This window comes from Nerophis lumbriciformis, linkage group LG33 (genome assembly GCF_033978685.3).
Source record: "Nerophis lumbriciformis linkage group LG33, RoL_Nlum_v2.1, whole genome shotgun sequence".
NCBI lineage: Eukaryota > Metazoa > Chordata > Actinopteri > Syngnathiformes > Syngnathidae > Nerophis > Nerophis lumbriciformis.
This window is the reverse complement of record NC_084580.2, coordinates 3,311,596-3,330,637: the sequence shown is the minus strand read 5'-3', so window position 1 is coordinate 3,330,637 and position 19,042 is coordinate 3,311,596. Positions and strand designations below refer to the sequence as shown.

Sequence of the window (19,042 nt, the reverse complement as noted above, 5' to 3'; positions counted from 1 at the left end):
AACTAGTAATCTAACACGTTTTTTTTATATTCAGTAACTCAGTGACCGTTACTACATGATGTGTTACTGCGTTATTTTACGTTATTTTTTATGTAGTATCGGCTAGAAACAGAAGATCTGAGTGTGTTTTATTGGAGCGCTGCGGTGTCGTCCTTCTGAATCTCTTGTGTCTGGGTGTAGGGAGGGGATGGGTGCGCGCAGCAGCATTCGTGAGGTAGGGGCGGAGACAGAGAGAGCGAGAGAGTTATGATAAACGCGCATGCGCCGCCAGGCTCTGCTTTCGATAGATTTATCAGATTTTATTTTTTATTATCTATAGCAGCCATTTGCGGCCCACAGCTAATGTTTTAAAGGCCCACAGCACATTCTAAAAATACTATTCAAATAAACAAAAACATAACAAAAGTGAAATAAAAAAGCTTAAAAGGTGAAATGTAATTTAGAAAAAGTTGCAATGTTGACTAATAAAACAAAGCTGTTTTTTTTTTCTTTCAAACGGTCATTGCTCAAAACATAATATTGACTCAAAATCAATGTTATTATGAATTATTGACCTATCCAAGGTTCCGATTACTTCACATCAAATATTCCACTTTGAAAAATATTTTTGGTGGAAGATTTTGCAGATTTTGCGTGTTTGCCATTAAAAACAGTTTTGTTTGACAAAAAAGGGCGGAAAACAAACAAACAAAAAACAACATAAAAAAAAAACTAAAACATTTTGAAATGAGGGATAGATCTGAAGTTGATGTAGACTCCAGAGATTTAAGCGTTAAATATAAAATGTATTTATGCCCTGGCACACCATTATCATCATTTCATAACCGACGCAAAACACTTTTTACACTTTTATACTATAATAAATACACCTACAACTTATTCAATAAAAACATAGAAAAAACTTTCAAGTTCAGATCCATTAAGGAAAGAAGAAAGTGAATGAATGTTTATAACTGAATACATTTACATATGTATACAAATTTGTTTTCTTTTTTTATATATATTTTTTTAATGAATTAAGTAACGTTTATGACAACCTTTTTCCAAAACACAGTATAGAATGTGAGATATAACAGGAAAATGCATACATTTGTCATTTGTTTTCAAAACGCTTACAAAAAAGTGGGACCCCATTTTTATGACTTGATGGGGTCCCTGGGATCCCATTTTGAAAATTCCTAGCGCCAACACTGCTGTCAAAAGAGGAGAAAAAATGCTTTATTTAAATAAATATATTATTTATAAAGCAAGTTCAAATATCACTGGCAAATTTTCACCTATGTCCTTGGCGTGCTGCCCGCCTTGGCACGCATATGTGTGTCCTCTTTTTGGGATTTCAGAATATGGCCAGCCTAGATATTATCACTACTTTTCTTTTGTCAAGCACAAAGAAAAGAACATTTTAGTTAAATGTAAATTGTGTCTTGTATCAAAGATCCCATCTACTGCCCAAAACAGCAATTCAAATCTGCTGATACGGGCTACAAAAGCAACATGCTTCGACAAAGCTAGTAAAGAGAGACACAGACTCTGATGCCACTTCACCTCCACCACCACCTAAGGATATTAATGGAGGGACTGCTAGCCAGGACAACATTGATAGAGCCATTGCAGCGTATGTGCTAGAAGACATGCAGGCTATTTCTACAGTGGACTCACCCTCTTTCAGGCAGCTAATTAGCATGATAGCGGGTGTCAAACGGCAAGAAAACATTTTCCAAGCTCCTGGACAGTGAGTAGATAAACATGGAAAGCGATCTAAAGAAGACTATCCAAACTCTGCCTCTCCTCATCATTCAGCACTGAAGGTACACACACTCTGTCAATTATCTTATATACTCTTTCATTCTAGACTTCTAGAGTGTTTGATTATCACATCACTCTAAAAGTATAGACTATAAAGTTCACAAACATAAAGAGGGATCCTAGTGGGCCAGGCCAATCTTTCCTGATCTCTAAACTAAAACTAGGGAAATGCGTAGAGTGTTCTGGGCTTCAGACATGATTTTATTTCAGAATTCCTCGAGAGAACAAACGCCTGGTTAGGCTTTGTGTATGTAAAGTTAAAGTACTTCCTTGGTTTACAGCTTTGTTGTTATTATGCTGTTTGTTACTGATGTATGTTATGTTGCAGATATTTAAAATAGTTGTATCAATTTGTTCTGGCCTGAAACAAATTGGCCCTTTGAAACACATCTTTGTCTTTGTGTGTTGTATGTAGACCACATTGCTTAGCAGAGTTCAGTGATGCAAATGCATGTCAAGTTGATCAACAGATTGTATTATTCTCCAGTGCAATAACAGTACTGAAATGAAGGCTAAAAGGGCATTAATGGGAGCTTTAAAAAAAAGTAGAAGAAGTAACTAGTTACTTTTCACAGTAACACATTACTTTTTGGTGTAAGTAACTGAGTTAGTAACTGAGTTACTTTTGAAATAAAGTAACTAGTAACTGTAACTAGTTACTGGTTTTCAGTAACCAACCCAACACTGCCGATTACAGTGGTCTGTGAAATATTTGGTGGATTTTTTTTTAATTCATTTTTTCTCAGTGTTGGCCCTGCGATGAGGTGGCGACTTGTCCAGGGTGTACCCCGCCTTCCGCCCGATTGTAGCTGAGATAGACTCCAGCGCCCCCCGCAACCCCAAAGGGAATAAGCGGTAGAAAATGGAAGGATTTTTTCTCCTGCATTTTTTCTACAAATGTAAATGTCTTTAAATACACATGAGCATTGAGCCAACACACTGCCATATAGTTGAATGTTAATAACATGAATACATATTTATATTCATCATGTTAGCATTTCAGATTGCTAGTAACTAGCGTTCAAGTTGTCAGCTAGCGATTGAAGGGCTACTTATCAGCTACAACTGGTGCGTTAGTTGCCAGCTAGCGATTAGCATGCTAGTTGCCAGCTAGCGATTAGAGTGCCAGTTCCCAGCGACAATATACTGTTATTTGTATATTCTTAGTATTGCACAATAACAAGGTACCGTATTTTTTGGAGTATAAGTCGCTCCTGAGTATAAGTCGCCCCGGCCGAAAATGCATAATAAAGAAGGAAAAAACATATATAAGTCGCACTGGAGTATAAGTCGCATTTTTTGGAGAAATTTATTTGATAAAAGCCAACACCAAGAATAGACATTTGAAAGGCAATTTAAAACAAATAAAGAATAGTGAACAAAAGGCTGAATAAGTGTACGTTATATGAGGCATAAATAACCAACTGAGAATGTGCCTGGTATGTTAACGTAACATATTATGGTAAGAGTCATTCAAATAACTATAACATATAGAACATGCTATACGTTTACCAAACAAACAATATGTCACTCCTAATCGCTAAATCCCATGAAATCTTATACGTCTAGTCTCTTACGTGAATGAGCTAAATAATATTATTTGATATTTTACGGTAATGTGTTAATCATTTCACACATAAGTCGCACCTATGAAAACTAACTATGAAAAAAACGGTGACTTCTAGTCCGAAAAATACGGTATAGCTTTCATAGTTTTATACAAGATAAGTAGGAAGTAGGTCCCTGCTACTTCTCTCCATCAGTTTGGGGGTCCTTGGCCTAGAAAACGCTGAAGACCCCTGACCTATTGTGAGCATGCTGTGTCATGTTGTATTATGTGTATAATAAAACTTGTCATTTTGAAGGTGTGCTTCAAAAAAAAGTTTCTTAAGGAAGGGGATCATGTTTTGGTTCACAATGTCACAGTTTTTTTTTAGAATGAACCACAACTCCACAGTCCCAGCAGCACTCATGCAGCCCCAGACCATAATGCTACACACAATTATATTTTTACTTGTCTTAGCTATTGGGACAATGACTGTGTTGACTTACGTAATTTTTATTAGATAGTAAATCTATACGTTATACAAGCTGCACACTGACTTCTCTAAGGCATGTCTAATTTGTATAACCTTCACCAGGTTATTTAACTGTTGCGGTCGGTCAGGTAGAAGCTATGGGCGGATTTTGATTAAACATTCAGGAAATGTCCGAAACGGAATAAGGAACAGGTGACCTGTAGATTTATGGGGTGATCCAGAACATTTCTACTATGTTACTGCCATTTAAAGTACAAGACTCTGTGTGTGTATGTTTGCTGCCCCGTTTCCACTCACAGAGACGAAGAGAGTGGATGACTGACAGGAGTTTTCACTCAGTTTATTTTAATCCCCTATAGAACAAAAGTGTCCAGCTGCTGACCCCGATCCAATGAGTAAACCTTCTTGCAGCCTGTGTGTAAGCGACTACAGTGGACTGGAAGTGCAAAACCTTTTGCATTTCATGAAACTAATTACAATTACAGAAACCAAATTAACAAAAGACAAAACAACTTAAAATATGTAAAACCACTTTTAAAAAATACAAAACAACACAAGTACAGCAACCAAATTAAAAAGTCGAAATAATTAACAATTTCAGGAAACACTAACAAAAAGTGAGACAATATTCAATTGCAGACACCAAGTTTAAAAAAGATTAACCAATTGCCAATTTCAGACAACACTAACAAAAAGCAAAACAACTTACAATTTCAAAAAACACTTTAAACAATTTACAATAATAGGAACTGGAAAGGGAATGTTCCAAATCACAGATTGACAGCTAAGTCAACAAATCATTTGACCATGTCCACCGAGTCTTTACGTCCTCACTTAAATCAGTGGTTCTCAAAGTGGGCCGTGTGCCCCCCTGGGGTGGCCACAGCCATTCTTATGTGCCAAAGGGTGGGCAGATGTACCAAAGCGGGGAAAACAGGTTTGGGACCTACTGACTTAAATGCCCCAACTAGTGCCAAATGATTTAATAAAGAAAATAACTATAATGCCAAGATTACAACACCTGGTCCATTTCATGAAAATAAAACGATTAAGCTCCATATAAAAAGGGGGGACACTAGTCTCTATTCATGAACATGATTTGGTGTAATAACAACCAAGACATGTCAGAAGCAAATATCAGATTGACAGGAAGGGATACGTTTTGACTTGTGGCTGTTAGTGGAAGTAATGGTAAAGCAAATCCAGTCATCTGTCTTTCGCTTATCAACGTGAGGTCGCAGAGGCAGCAGCCTGAGCAGAGAAAGCCAGACTTCCCTCTCATCCCCCTGCTACTTTGTCCAGCTCCTCCTCGGGATTCCCGAGGCGTTTGATTGATTGAAAATTGTATTAGTAGATTGCACAGTACAGTACATATTCCGTACAATTGACCACTAAATGGTAACACCCGAATAAGATTTTCAACTTGTTTAAGTCGGGGTCCACGTTAATCAATTCATGGTAGTTCCAGCTTAGCTGAGCAATATCTTGGGTCTTCCCCGAGGGTTACTGCTAATAGTTTACTGTACGTTTTGTAATCAATCATTCTAATGACATCAGATCAGTGTGCATGAATACATATTTGTATGCATTGTTTCGCTGTAAATCCATGAGGTGTCACATATGCTGTAAAAAAAAACAGAACACGATCATTTTTCAGTTGGTCCCCAGCAGCAAGTTGACACGGCAGTTTATATTTGCTACTAAATGAACTCATAATACCATGCCAGTACAAGTTTTATTTCTAGAAATATTAGTTTTAAAACACATGAAAACATGTGTCCTTGTCGCGGTAATGACGAGAGTGACTTGCCGTCACAGCCTTGATTACGGCTATTTTGAACTCCCGTCCCCTCTTTTATATGTAACTATTCATCTTCTTTTCATCTAATAGGCCAACCCTCCCGATTTTTCCGGGAGACTCCCGAATTTCAGCGCCCCTCCCGAAAATCTCCCGGGGAAACCATTCTCCCGATTTTCACCCGGGCAACAATATTAAGTGCGTGCCGTGATGGCACTGTCTTTAGCGTCCTCTACAACCTGCCGTCGCGTCCACCATACAAACATCGTGCCGGCCCAGTCACAAGTTGTACGTGGCTTCTGCATACACACGTAATTGACTGCAAGACATACTTGATCAACAGCCATACAGGTCACACTGAGGGTGGCCGTATAAACAACTTAAACGCTGTTACAAATATGCGCCACACTGTGAACCCACACCAAACAAGAAGGACAAACACATTTCGGGAGAACATCCGCACCGTAACACAACATAAACACAACAGAACAAATACCCAGAACACCTTGCAGCCCTAACTCTTCCGGGCTACAATATACACTCCCGCTACCACCCCAACCCCGCCCCCCCACACCTCAAACCCCAAATCTCCCGAATTCGGAGGTCTCAAGGTTGGCAAGTATGATAGACCAGGTGTTGTAATCTTGGAAGTATATTTATTGTGTTTATTGATTAAATTTGGCACTAGTCGGAGCATTTAAGTAAAGGTCAAATGAGGAAGTACATGGACAAGATTGGTTGATTTAGCCGTCAATCTGTGATTTGGGACATTCCCTTTCGGCTTTTGTTAATGTGGTTACTGCAATTGTAAGTTGTTTTGCTTTTTATTAATGTGGTTTGTGACATTGTAAATGGTTGTCTCATTTTTAAGTTGGTTTCTAAAATTATAAGTTTTGTTTGTTGTTTTGTCTTATAATAATTTGTTTTCTGTAATTGTAAATTATTTCGTGAAATGTAAAAGTGTTTTGCACTTCCCAGCCACCGTAAGCGACGGACGGACAAAACAAACACACACTAACACAGCAATTTAATTTATTCTTGGATTAATCACAAATGTTTGTTAATTATTTAGGTTTGCTCCTGTCTCTGGACATGCTCCCCCCACCCCAGCAGACAATGGCGTGGAACGCCGCAGAGGCCACCATAGTGTATATGGTTTGTTTTTTGTGGTTTATTTTTACTTTTGTAGCTGTATGTAGAAATAGCTGGTTGCATCAGCTCTGCTCTTTTAATGTCTTTAATGTCCTTTGTGTTCTTTGATGTTTTCCTCTTACACACATGCTTATGTGTGCTATGGCTATGCGGGTTTTTTTCTTCCTTGGCCTCAGTCTGGACCCCCTCTCCAGGGGCCCAGGCTTACCATACCAACTTTATTTATAAAGCCCTTTAAAAACAACCACAGTTGAAGAACAAAGGGCTGTACACCACAAAGAAATACAGGCAAAGGACGGACTAAAAAATAACATTTAAAACAGAGGTAAAATACACATTGAAAAAGCAAATACAAATTATCTTAAGAACAATTTGTTAGACAAAAAGCAGTTAAAAAAGTTAAAAACAGTTTAAAGTCTCATGCTGGGTTAAAAGCCAGTGAATAAAAATGGGTTTTAAGAACGACGTGGCGAAGTTGGTAGAGTGGCCGTGCCAGCAATCGGAGGGTTGCTGGTTACTGGGGTTCAATCCCCACCTTCTACCATCCTAGTCACGTCCGTTGTGTCCTTGGGCAAGACACTTCACCCCTTGCTCCTGATGGCTGCTGGTTAGCGCCTTGCATGGCAGCTCCCGCCATCAGTGTGTGAATGTGTGTGTGAATGGGTAAATGTGGAAATACTGTCAAAGCGCTTTGAGTACCTTGAAGGTAGAAAAGCGCTATACAAGTATAACCCATTTATCATTTATTTAAGAAGGGTCTTAAAGGGGAACATTATCACCAGACCTATGTAAGCGTCAATATATACCTTGATGTTGCAGAAAAAAGACCATATATTTTTTTAACCAATTTCCGAACTCTAAATGGGTGAATTTTGGCGAATTAAACGCCTTTCTATTATTCGCTCTCAGAGCGATGGCGTCACAACGTGACGTCACACCGGGAAGCAATCCGCCATTTTCTCAAACACATTACAAACATCGAGTCAAATCAGCTCTGTTATTTTCCGTTTTTTCGACTGTTTTCCGTACCTTGGAGACATCATGCCTCGTCGGTGTTGTCGGAGGGTGTAACAACACGAACAGGGACGGATTCAAGTTGCACCAGTGGCCCAAAGATGCGAAAGTGGCAAGAAATTGGACAATTGTTCCGCACACTTTACCGACGAAAGCTATGCTACGACAGAGATGGCAAGAATGTGTGGATATCCTGCGACACTCAAAGCAGATGCATTTCCGACTGGACAGATCAGCTTTCAGGAAAAGAGAGCGGATGAGGGTATGTCTACAGAATATATTAATTGATGAAAACTGGGCTGTCTGCACTCTCAAAGTGCATGTTGTTGCCAAATGTATTTCATATGCTGTAAACCTAGTTCATAGTTGTTGGTTTCCTTTAATGCCAAACAAACACATACCAATCGTTGGTTAGAAGGCGATCGCCGAATTCGTCCTCGCTTTCTCCCGTGTCGCTGGCTGTCGTGTCGTTTTCGTCGTTTTCGCTTGCATACGGTTCAAACCGATATGGCTCAATAGCTTCAGTTTCTTCTTCAATTTCGTTTTTGCTACCTGCCTCCACACTACAACCATCCGTTTCAATACATGCGTAATCTGTTCAATCGCTTAAGCCGCTGAAATCCGAGTCTGAATCCGAGCTAATGTCGCTATACCTTGCTGTTCTATCCGCCATGTTTGTTTGTATTGGCATTACTGTGTGACGTCACAGCATACTTGCCAACCCTCCCGGATTTTCCGGGAGACTCCCGAAATTCAGCGCCTCTCCCGAAAACCTCCCGGGACAAAATTTCTCCCGAAAATCTCCCGAAATTCAGGCGGAGCTGGAGCCCACGCCCCCTCCAGCTCCATGCGGACCTGAATGACGTGTTGACAGCCTGTTCACAACATTGCCGTAAACAGCAATGTTGTGACACGTTTAAACAGGACAATACTGCCATCTACTGTACATGCATATGTGACCCACCCATAATGTGTCACATTTTTGTGTTGATTTATTTATTTTATTTTGTGGTTTGAATTCGTTTTTGGAGCTGTCATTCCACATTTATCAGTATTCACATTGGTCAGTAGGGGGCAGTAGGGCGTTTCTTCCCAATTGAATGCTATCACCTGCAGACCGGAAGTGTCTTGTCATTCTGATGAGAGCGACCAGTCTGTGAACAATTGAAACGTCCTGTGTGCTTTTTCCTCCTGTATAACAGGCTAGTTTTGGTGAATCAACTCACTGAATAATATCCATGTGATCTTTATAAGTTTAAGTACACATTCTGATGGTGGAGCCTAACTCTAAAGTGTTTGTGAGTTGTAGTTTGTATTTGATAATAATAATAATAACTTGGATTTATATAGCGCTTCTCTAAGTACCCAAAGTCGCTTTACATGTAGAACCCATCATTCAGTCACACTTGGTGGTGGTAAGCTACTTTCATAGCCACAGCTGCCCTGGGGTAGACTGACGGAAGCGTGGCTGCAATTTGCGCCAACGGCCCCTCCGACCACCACCTATCATTCATCATTCAATTCACCTGTGTGAGTGGCACCGGGGGCAAAGGGTGAAGTGTCCCGCCCAAGGACACAACGGCAGCGATTTTTTTGATGGTAAGAGGCGGGGAGCGAACTTGCAACCCTCAGGTTTCTGGCACGGTTGCTCTACCCACTACGCCATGCCGCCCCAATTCATTTGTGAATGAATCCAGTGCACAGCTGCAGTAATCAATACAAAAAGGCGACGTGAGTGCGCAATGTTTATATAGGAACTTCTGATCCTAATTCAGACTCCCAAATTAGAGCTCCCGTTTTCTTATTGATTTTATAATGTATATTTGTTTAATGTGTGTGTTCTGAAATAGTGACAGAGAATAGAACAAGGATGGACAATTCAACCCTTAACTCAACAATGAGTAGATGAGTGTTATGTGTGTGTATATGTGTAAATAAATGAACACTGAAATTCAAGTATTTCTTTTATTTATTTATATATATATACATATATATATATATATATATATATATATATGTAATAAAAAAAAATTATATATAGATAGAATTCACTGAAAGTCAAGTATTTCTTATATATATATATATATATATATCTTAACCACGCCCCCCACCCCCCACCTCCCGAAATCGGAGGTCTCAAGGTTGGCAAGTATGGTGTACACATCGACAACAAGCTGAATGGATCAAAACACGCTGAGGCACTCTACAAGAAGGGACAGAGCCGCCTCTACTTCCTCAGGAGGCTAGGATCCTTCAACGCCTGTACAAAGATGATGAAGATGTTCTACGAGTCGGTGGTGGCGGGCGCCTTCTTGTACGGCGTGGCCTGCTGGGGCAGCGGGCTGAGAGCGAGGGACGGAAACAGACTGGACAAGCTGGTAAAGAAGGCCAGTAACGTGGTGGGAGTGGAGCTAGACTCTCTGGCGGTGGTGTCAGAGAGGAGAAACATGCAAAACTCCGAGCCATTATGGACAACATGTCAAGACTTGGACTTTGGCGTGGTTTGTTTTCCCATGGTGCAAAGGATTTGGACCAGACATGGCGTGAAGTTAAATACATGATTTAATAATAGATTATAAAAAGTATAAACAAAAGGCGCGCACAAGGCGGGGAACAAACTTGGCTAATAAAACAAAACTCGCACAAAGGCAGAACTATGGAAAAAAGGAACAAACAAAAGGCGCTCACAGCGGAGGTACAAAACAATGGCTTGAACAAACAAAAAACTTACGTGGCAAGAAAAGAGCAGCATGGACAGAGTAAGCAGCGTGTCAAGACTGCAGAGCATGAATGTGAGTACATATTTATTAATAACACTAACAAACTACAAAAAAAAGAAAGCAAACAAAAGGCGCGCAGAACAAACTTGGCTAATGATACAAAACTAGAGAGACAATGAACATGAAAACGAAAGCACTTACTGTGACGTGAAACAGCATGAAAACTATGATTAACAGGAATCGCAAGGGTAGCAGAGGTATTATGGGTGGATAGGATAGATAGATAATGTCACCCGCACGAACAACAGAAACAGACCGGTTTAAATAGCAATGATAAGATCAGTGAAAACAGGTGTGTGACTCAAAACGTGAAACAGGTGCGTGACATGACAGGTGAAAACGAATGGGTTGCTATGGTGACAAAATAAACAAAAGTGCAAAAAGAGTCCAAAAACAAAACCGAACATGACTAAAACAAAACATGATCACACAGACATGACACAACACCTCCCACCCACTACACTCGGACATTGCGGAGAGAATGAGCACGTTCAGTGGAAGGCTCAGACTACCAAAATGCAACACGGAACGACACAGGAGGTCCTTCATACCGACAGCCATCAGACTGTATAATACACATGTTCCTTGACTGCACTTAAATATAGACTATATGTAGAATATATTTATATTATTCATATATTACATATAATATATTATATATATTATATATTATTTATTATTATTATTATTGTCTATTGTGAGCGAACTGTGTTGCTGAATTTCCCCCAGGGATCAATAAAGTACTTTCTATTCTATTCTATTACATTTTGGAGCTGACATGGACCACAGTCTAGAGGACGGCTGCACCATTAATCAACATCAAGGTTTTAATTAGTGCAATTACATAACCGCGAGAGGCTGCGGTTTTGTTTTGGAGTTTTTTGACTGCCGTCACCAACATTTGAATGACAGACAGGTTCGCCAATTAGAATTATTGAGCCTCATGTGTGTTTGTCTCTTGCTTCAAACAGGGAAAAGAGGTCTCACTCTGTGCATCGCTCTCAGCACCTGAGAGCGTTTATTTATTTTATTTTATTTAGTATAACAAAATGATTTATACGGTATTCCAATTACAGTACAATGGTAAAAATACAGTACCGGTAATAATAAATACGTTTATATCCTTTTAAATGGTTACTTACATAATTATTATAAACTACGATTACATTACATTACAAACATTATGTAGTTTTTATTGATTATTTATTCAGTTTAAGAACATGATGTAGACAAAAGCTTTGAGTCTGTCTACAAACAGCCAAATATATTTTTAAGTAAATTATTGCATATTGTTCTAATGTGTGGTGCTTTACGGTATTGACAGTCTAAAAGTAATGTGTCTTCCTTTACTCGTTATTTTCGCAGATGTATGTATTTTTATGTATAAAATATACAAATTGAATCGCAATTTTGGAGAGAAAAATTGCAATTAGGTTTTTTCTCAATCGTCCAGCCTTAATCTAAAGTCAGGATTTTAGGGTAATAGCTTTGGAGGTCTGCGCTCTTTGAGTGTTTCTATTGCTTGGATTCAAAATGACGTCACGTCCCTCTCATTAATTATGCGTGGTGGTCAAGCCAGTGTCTGTTCTAGCCTTTCTTGAAGAAAAATGCCCTATGCTTGCATTGTTTTGGGCTGTACAAACCGCGAAAAAGGATAAACGTTTGAATCTTCAGAGTTCCTCGAGAGGTAATCAAGGATGGCCGAGGAGTGTAAGATTTCATGAAAAAAGACGACAGAAGTACCACGCACTCCAGTACAAGGGAGCAGAGCAGAGGAATGCACGAGTTTGCAGTGACCACTCCGTTAAGTTGGTTTGATATACTTTTAACGTTTAGTGTTTCCCATTCAAGTATTATCTTGATATTATTTGTATTTCTTAAGACACATTTTTGCTACAAGTGTTCCCTAAAGCACCAACTCGGCAAGTCTAAATAAAAGAAATCAAAGGTGAGCAAAACCTTAAAGAGTTAAGCTTTTACCACAGGCAACAATCATAAATGAAGCTTTCAGTACATACGCAATGTTGACATCTATAGTTATATTTTGATAAAGACAGGGAAAAACGGCATGTGCAACAGCAAGGGTAGGCAACAAGCGTGACTGTAGACACAAAGTTAAATCATGAAATGCAACCTTACCCGAGCAAAAACGATGCATATTTATCCGGGAGAGTCTTGATACTAATTTCCTTGACTCAGCCACCCTCAAAGAAGTTTTAGACCTCCATGCTTTTCCAAGTATTCATCTGTTTAGTCATGTAGAATGATGTCTGCAGCACCAGATAGTTTGATACATTTGGGAACTCTACCGACGAATAATGCTTTATCACTATACAAATCTTTTTTTTTTAAAGTATACGGATCTATTTCATTGCATGGTTGGATTTTTTGCTCATATCTGTTTTTTGCAAAAATATATAGGCCCCTTGTGTATTCTTGCTGTACAACAGCCATCTCAGCTTGGTTGACCACCACTGGTTTTCACTTCCGGGAAGCAATCACTTGTCGGAATACAAACAATTATAATATTGTCCCTTGACAATATTTAATGTACCGGTAAAACAAATGCTGAAATGTGAGGCGTGTTGTTAGATAGTATGAGATGGCTTTGATGCTCACCTTAATGTGCTTTCCTCGTTGTCCAATCACAAAAGCCAGCTCCACCTCCCAGTCCACCTCCTTGGAGAAAGACATGAAGCTAAGAGACACGATATCTCCTTTCTCTGGACCGCATCTATTCTTGGTGTCCTTTGGACTCCTGGAACTCACCTGGCTCTCAGAGGGTAGAACAATATCGTCGTACGGTCCTGTGATGGCATTGGGAAACTTGCTGAAGATGATGGGCTCTTTGGGGATGGGGGCGTTCTGCTCCAGGCAGTGGTCACGGTAGTTCATACCCACACACACCACCTTTTCTGGGGCTAAGATGGGAGAAACCAGCCTGACGTCTGAACGCTTCAGCACACCCTGACCAGATGACAGTGCCCTGAAGCGGGATGGGACTTTATAAAGTAGCTGAATCAAACAGCTTTTTAAAATGGATGTTTTCTTGTGCAATCACCACGTGATGTTTGATACCTCCGGGCACACTCCAGACCTTTGTCTCCGAGCTCCAGCAGCTCTTTTATCGTTGAGGGCATGGAGGGGTCAAACGCCCTCAGGTCCACCACGCTAAACCCTTCATCCTGCTCCACCCCAACTCTGACTCTGTCTTTCCCTCCATCACCATGGCGATAAAACTGGACCAGACGCATGGGTGTGTCACACAAGCTCCGTTTCTGTGGCTGGACTGTGTGTCTGGGAGAGAATAAACGGAGGATGTGCAAGGAGGGAACTCGCATCTGTTGATGACAAAAAAGGAGGAAATGAAAGTGACACAAATGAACTTAATGTTTAGCAATTAATCATTAAAAGGTTTATCACCTTTACCTTTGAACTCACTGTACAATTCATTAGGTACACCTGCTATTGTACTGGTACAGTACAATAGCAGAGAAAAACAACTTGCACTGAGCCTAGTTTATAAAATCTGCTACACCTCCCTGATACCAAAGTACATTTCAAACTACTTCCATAACGTAAATGACCGCCATAACCACAACACCAGGGGGAGTTCCACAAACCACGTTAAACCCAGATTCCGATCCAACAAAGGTCTTCACTCATTCTCCTTCTATGCCACATCAATATGTGTACAGCTCCACTAATGGACATTGGAGTGTTACTTTAGGTGTACAGCTCCACTAATGGACGTTGGAGTGTTACTTTCAAAGGCAAAATTAAAGTATTGCTAGAAACATAATTTTATATGGGACTTTATTGTATTATATGTATAGTACATGTTCCAAAAAGAAAAAGCATAAAACACCACCAGAATTAGAGATACTACAAGTCAAAGTGATGAAGCTTAGTGTTACGCTCATGACTTGGTGTAACTAAACATTACCCTATAAGATGAAGGCAATTGCATTTTATTGATATTTGAAATGTATTCAATGTTTATAAATGAATATTTAAATATACTAAATGTAAAAAAGGGAATAAATATTCAAAATAAGATCATTACATGAAATCTAGTTCGGTTACGCCATCATGAGCGCAACACAAGGTTGTAAAAGTTTCAACTACAATTTTAAATAGGATGTCAAAAGCAAACTGAAATCAAATACACACAGCTTAAAGATTGATCAATACCTATTAATTTAGTAATACATACATATGATGGTTTATCAAAATATAAAAGAAATATACCTGAACAGAACGCTCATGATGGTTACACCAAAAAGTAACGCTCTGAATCGTGTTTTTCCAAGTTTTTGGGGCATTTTTATGCTATTTCCGAGAATCTCCTTTTTATTATCGTTGATTTTAAATGGTCAAACTAATGCATATTATATAAGCATGCTCTAGTAACAAAAAAAAGTCATATTTATTTTTGATTGTTACATTTTGAAGTACATTTGTGCAGGTGGGTGTGAATGTACCCATTACCAGAGCTGTACACATATGGAATGCACTCCCAACGGGTGTAAAAGAAAGTGCATCTCTATCCTCCTTCAAAACCACACTGGGGACGGCGTGGCGAAGTTGGGAGAGTGGCCGTGCCAGCAATCTGAGGGTTACTGGTTCAATCCCCACCTTCTACCATCCTAGTCACGTCCGTTGTGTCCTTGAACAAGACACTTCACCCTTGCTCCTGATGGGTCCTGGGTACCGCCGTGCATGGCAGCTCCCGCCATCAGTGTGTGAATGTGTGTGTGTGAATGGGTGAATGTGGAAATAGTGTCAAATCGTTTTGCGCTATACAAGAACAACCCATTTACCATTTACTAAAACAACACCTCCAGGCAACTTCAACCCTTGACTAACACCCTCCCCCCTCCACATCCCACCTCCCCGGATTGTAAATAATCAAATGTATTTCTAATGTATATACTTGTTCTTATGCTATCTGAACTCACTATGTACCAAGTAGTACATTCCACGTAGTGGTGGTTTGTTTGTTTTGTGTTTCTTCTTCTTTTGTTTGTACAGGTCACACTCAATCACGGCCTCTGCTGCCAATCAACCGGTTCCTGTTCCCAGCTGCTGCTCATTTCACCTGTTGATCAGCCAGCCAATCCCAGTCCACCATTCATCCTCCCAGCCTGTTTAAAACCACCTGCTCACCACTGGATCAGGGGGATTCTTTTTCTGAAATGCTGTGTGGAGCTTGGAGAGACGCTACTTTGTCTTTGACGCTATTTTGTTTTGTAATCATTTTTGTTAAGCTCTTTGCTAAACTTGTGCCTAGTGATGGGTTGATGAGGCGTCATGAAGCGTTTCGACACATTGCAAAACTGTATTGATACTGTGTTGATACTGTGTCACTAAATACTGACATCTGCTGGACATTAAAAATCCCTACAGGCAACCTATGGACCGACTCAACTGACACTGATTTTATGACCTAGTACAGTGGTTCTCAAATGGGGGTACGCGTACCCCTGGGGGTACTTGAAGGTATGCCAAGGGGTACGTGAGATTTTTTTTAAATATTCTAAAAATAGCAAAAATTCAAAAATCCTTTATAAATATATTTATTGAATAATACTTCAACAAAATATGAATGTAAGTTCATAAACTCAGTGAAGCACAAGCTCAGGTTTGTCACTAAAATGTCTGTCAAAAAGAACTGTGAAAAGAAATGCAACAATGCAATATTCAGTGTTGACAGCTAGATTTTTTGTGGACATGTTCCATAAATATTGATGTTAAAGAATTTTTTTTTGTGTGAAGAAATGTTTAGAATTAAGTTCATGAATCCAGATGGATCTCTAATACAATCCCCAAAGAGGCCACTTTAAGTTGATGATTACTTCTATGTGTATAAATCTTTATTTATAATTGAATCACTTGTTTATTTTTCAACAAGTTTTTAGTTATTTGTATATCTTTTTTTCCAAATAGTTCAAGAAAGACCACTACAAATGAGCAATATTTTGCACTGTTATACAATTTAATAAATCAGAAACTGATGACATAGTGCTGTATTTTACTTCTTTGTCTTTTTTTTTCAACCAAAAATGCTTTGCTCTGATTAGGGGGTACTTGAATTTAAAAAAAAATCACAGGGGGTACATTGCTGAAAAAAGGTTGAGAACCACTGACCTAGTATATACAATAATATAAACCAAGTCATTGTATTTCATTTAGGATTATTTCATAACTTCATTTAAATAAAAACATATTTTTTGTCTTTTTTAGATACAGTCAATAAATAATGTGAACATGTATCATAACATGGAAATCTAAGAGAACGTGTTGTGAATGAGGATGCTTGTGGACCTGGAAATTATTATTTATTTATTTTTACACATTTTTATTTAAAAAAAACAGTTTTTCCAACGTATTCAATTTTAGAGGCTTTCTCTTCTTAATTATTATTTCTCCGGCTGTAGAAAAGACCCGCTCACAGGGCACAGAGGAGGCGTCAGTGCGACACAGTTCGCGTATCGGTCACGTGACCAAAACAGCTCATGATCGGTCACGTGACTTTCTAAAAGCGGTACGCGCACCGACACAAGGTTTCGCTCTATGAGCTCGACGCATGCGCCGATGCATCGGTGTTGCCGGACCCATCACTACTTGTGCCACCTGTTTTTGAGTCTTCCTTTTTGTTTTACCTTTCAACTTTTGTAAGTATCTGCAGCCTAGTCTTGGGAAAGGTTAGACAGAGGCCTCTATACACTACACACGTAGGATTTGTTTGTGTATAGAGATACCAGGCTTAGTGGTGGCTGTCACCCTTGTATGTTTTGGACCCCCTCTTTGGCTAGAGTAGGTAGGTAGGTTTTTGGTTTATGCTAATTAAATAGCTTTAGTTAGTAAGCTTACCTTTCTTTTTCAGAGGTGTCTTTTGGTATGTTTTGTTAATTTCTTTGACAGCACCTGTATTCCCAAGCTAGGCTAGTGTTGTGTCTTGTTGTAACCCCCCCCCCCCCCCCCCCGGTTACTTTTCAATAACACTAGTTTTTATTTTCAATTATTGGCTTCGGTGTCTTTAATTTACAACTCATTTGGTTTATACACTTTTATGTTGCGTTCTCCTACGATCCCTAGACTCTGTAACACCAAGTCAGACCTACACTGTTTCAATGCCCATTTCTATGATGATGCAATTGTTGATGACTGAAGTGCTGTTATCAACCAAACCCTCCTCATCCCACCCCCCGGATTGTAAATAATTCAATGTATATACTCTCATGATTAACTTGTGTGATGACTGCATTATGATGATAGTATATATTTGTACCATGAATTGATTTACGTGGACCTCGACCTAAACAAGTTGAAAAACTTATTCGGGTGTTACCATTTAGTGGTCAATTGTACAGAATATGTACTGAACTGTGCAATCTACTAATAAATAAATGATAAATGGGTTGTACTTGTATAGCGCTTTTCTACCTTCAAGGTACTCAAAGCGCTTTGACACTACTTCCACATTTACCCATTCACACACTGACGGAGGGAGCTGCCATGCAAGGCGCTAACCAGCACCAATATACGTTTCAATCAATCAATCAATACAAGACATATATCTAAAGTTTGCTTCTTGGATTCTTGTTTTGATCTTAGATTGCACTGGTGTGCACCGCATTATAAGATAGTGTCTTATTATGTAGTAAGATAACTAAAATCTTACAAACAGCTCTATCACATGCAACATAACTATAATAATGAAAATACTTTAGGCCCTACTGTTAAATTGACATCAACACCGAATTGTCGCCAGTGAAAATTTAGCATGTTTCCTAATGAATATTTTGGATACAGCTTTTGCATGCGAATAATATTTTGTATTGATTACAAATTCAGCAAAACCGCCAATATGTTTGCATACAGTTGTAAAAAAAAAAATACAAATCTGCCTTCAGTCTAGTTGCCTACCTGAAGCCCGAAGGTTCGTAGAATTTTAACTGTGCGGTAAAAAAAATAATTATTTACCTATTGACTGCCCTTTGTACCGTTTCTGGGTATGTTAGTACTCTGAAGTACTCACCTCTGTGCTCTCTAAAGCAGGCCTTCACAACTTCCGGTTAGCTTCGCAGTCGTACTTGCTAACTCGCCACTCGTTTATGTAGCTATCACCACGCTAATGGCCTCAAACTACACATGTGGCCATTACGATAGCCACAAAGTCACGAGATAGTTTTACTAAATAATAATTAAAAGGTTTGTGTAAATATGACTCACATGGTTATAATCCGTTGTAAATCTACAATTCCCATAATGCAGCTCTATGCGCCATTCAATGTCAATTGAATTTGGGAAACTATCGTAAATGCAAATGTCTACATCTAGCAAATCCGTTCGTTAAAATACACATTCAATAGTAACTGTACTTGCTGTAAATAGTAAATGGTATTTACTAACACATAATTGCAAAAGAACAGTTACGTTTAACAGAT

General features: G+C 39.1%; 1 protein-coding gene across 4 annotated transcripts in view; it reads right to left on the bottom strand.

Annotated features, from left to right (window-relative positions):
• Window positions 1-18,859, bottom strand: part of fahd2a (fumarylacetoacetate hydrolase domain containing 2A) — a 32,506-nt gene extending 13,647 nt beyond the window's left edge. The window contains exons 1-4 of one of the 4 annotated variants that reach the window (XM_061928934.1): window positions 18,828-18,859; window positions 13,668-13,930; window positions 13,359-13,575; window positions 13,209-13,268 (exon numbers count right to left, since the gene is read on the bottom strand). In XM_061928934.1, the coding sequence (XP_061784918.1) occupies window positions 13,209-13,268; window positions 13,359-13,575; window positions 13,668-13,930 (540 nt within the window). In that variant the 5' untranslated portion in view covers window positions 18,828-18,859. The other 3 variants (XM_061928931.1, XM_061928932.1, XM_061928933.2) reach the window with 3 other exon arrangements.
• Window positions 18,860-19,042: the final 183 nt, after the last annotated feature.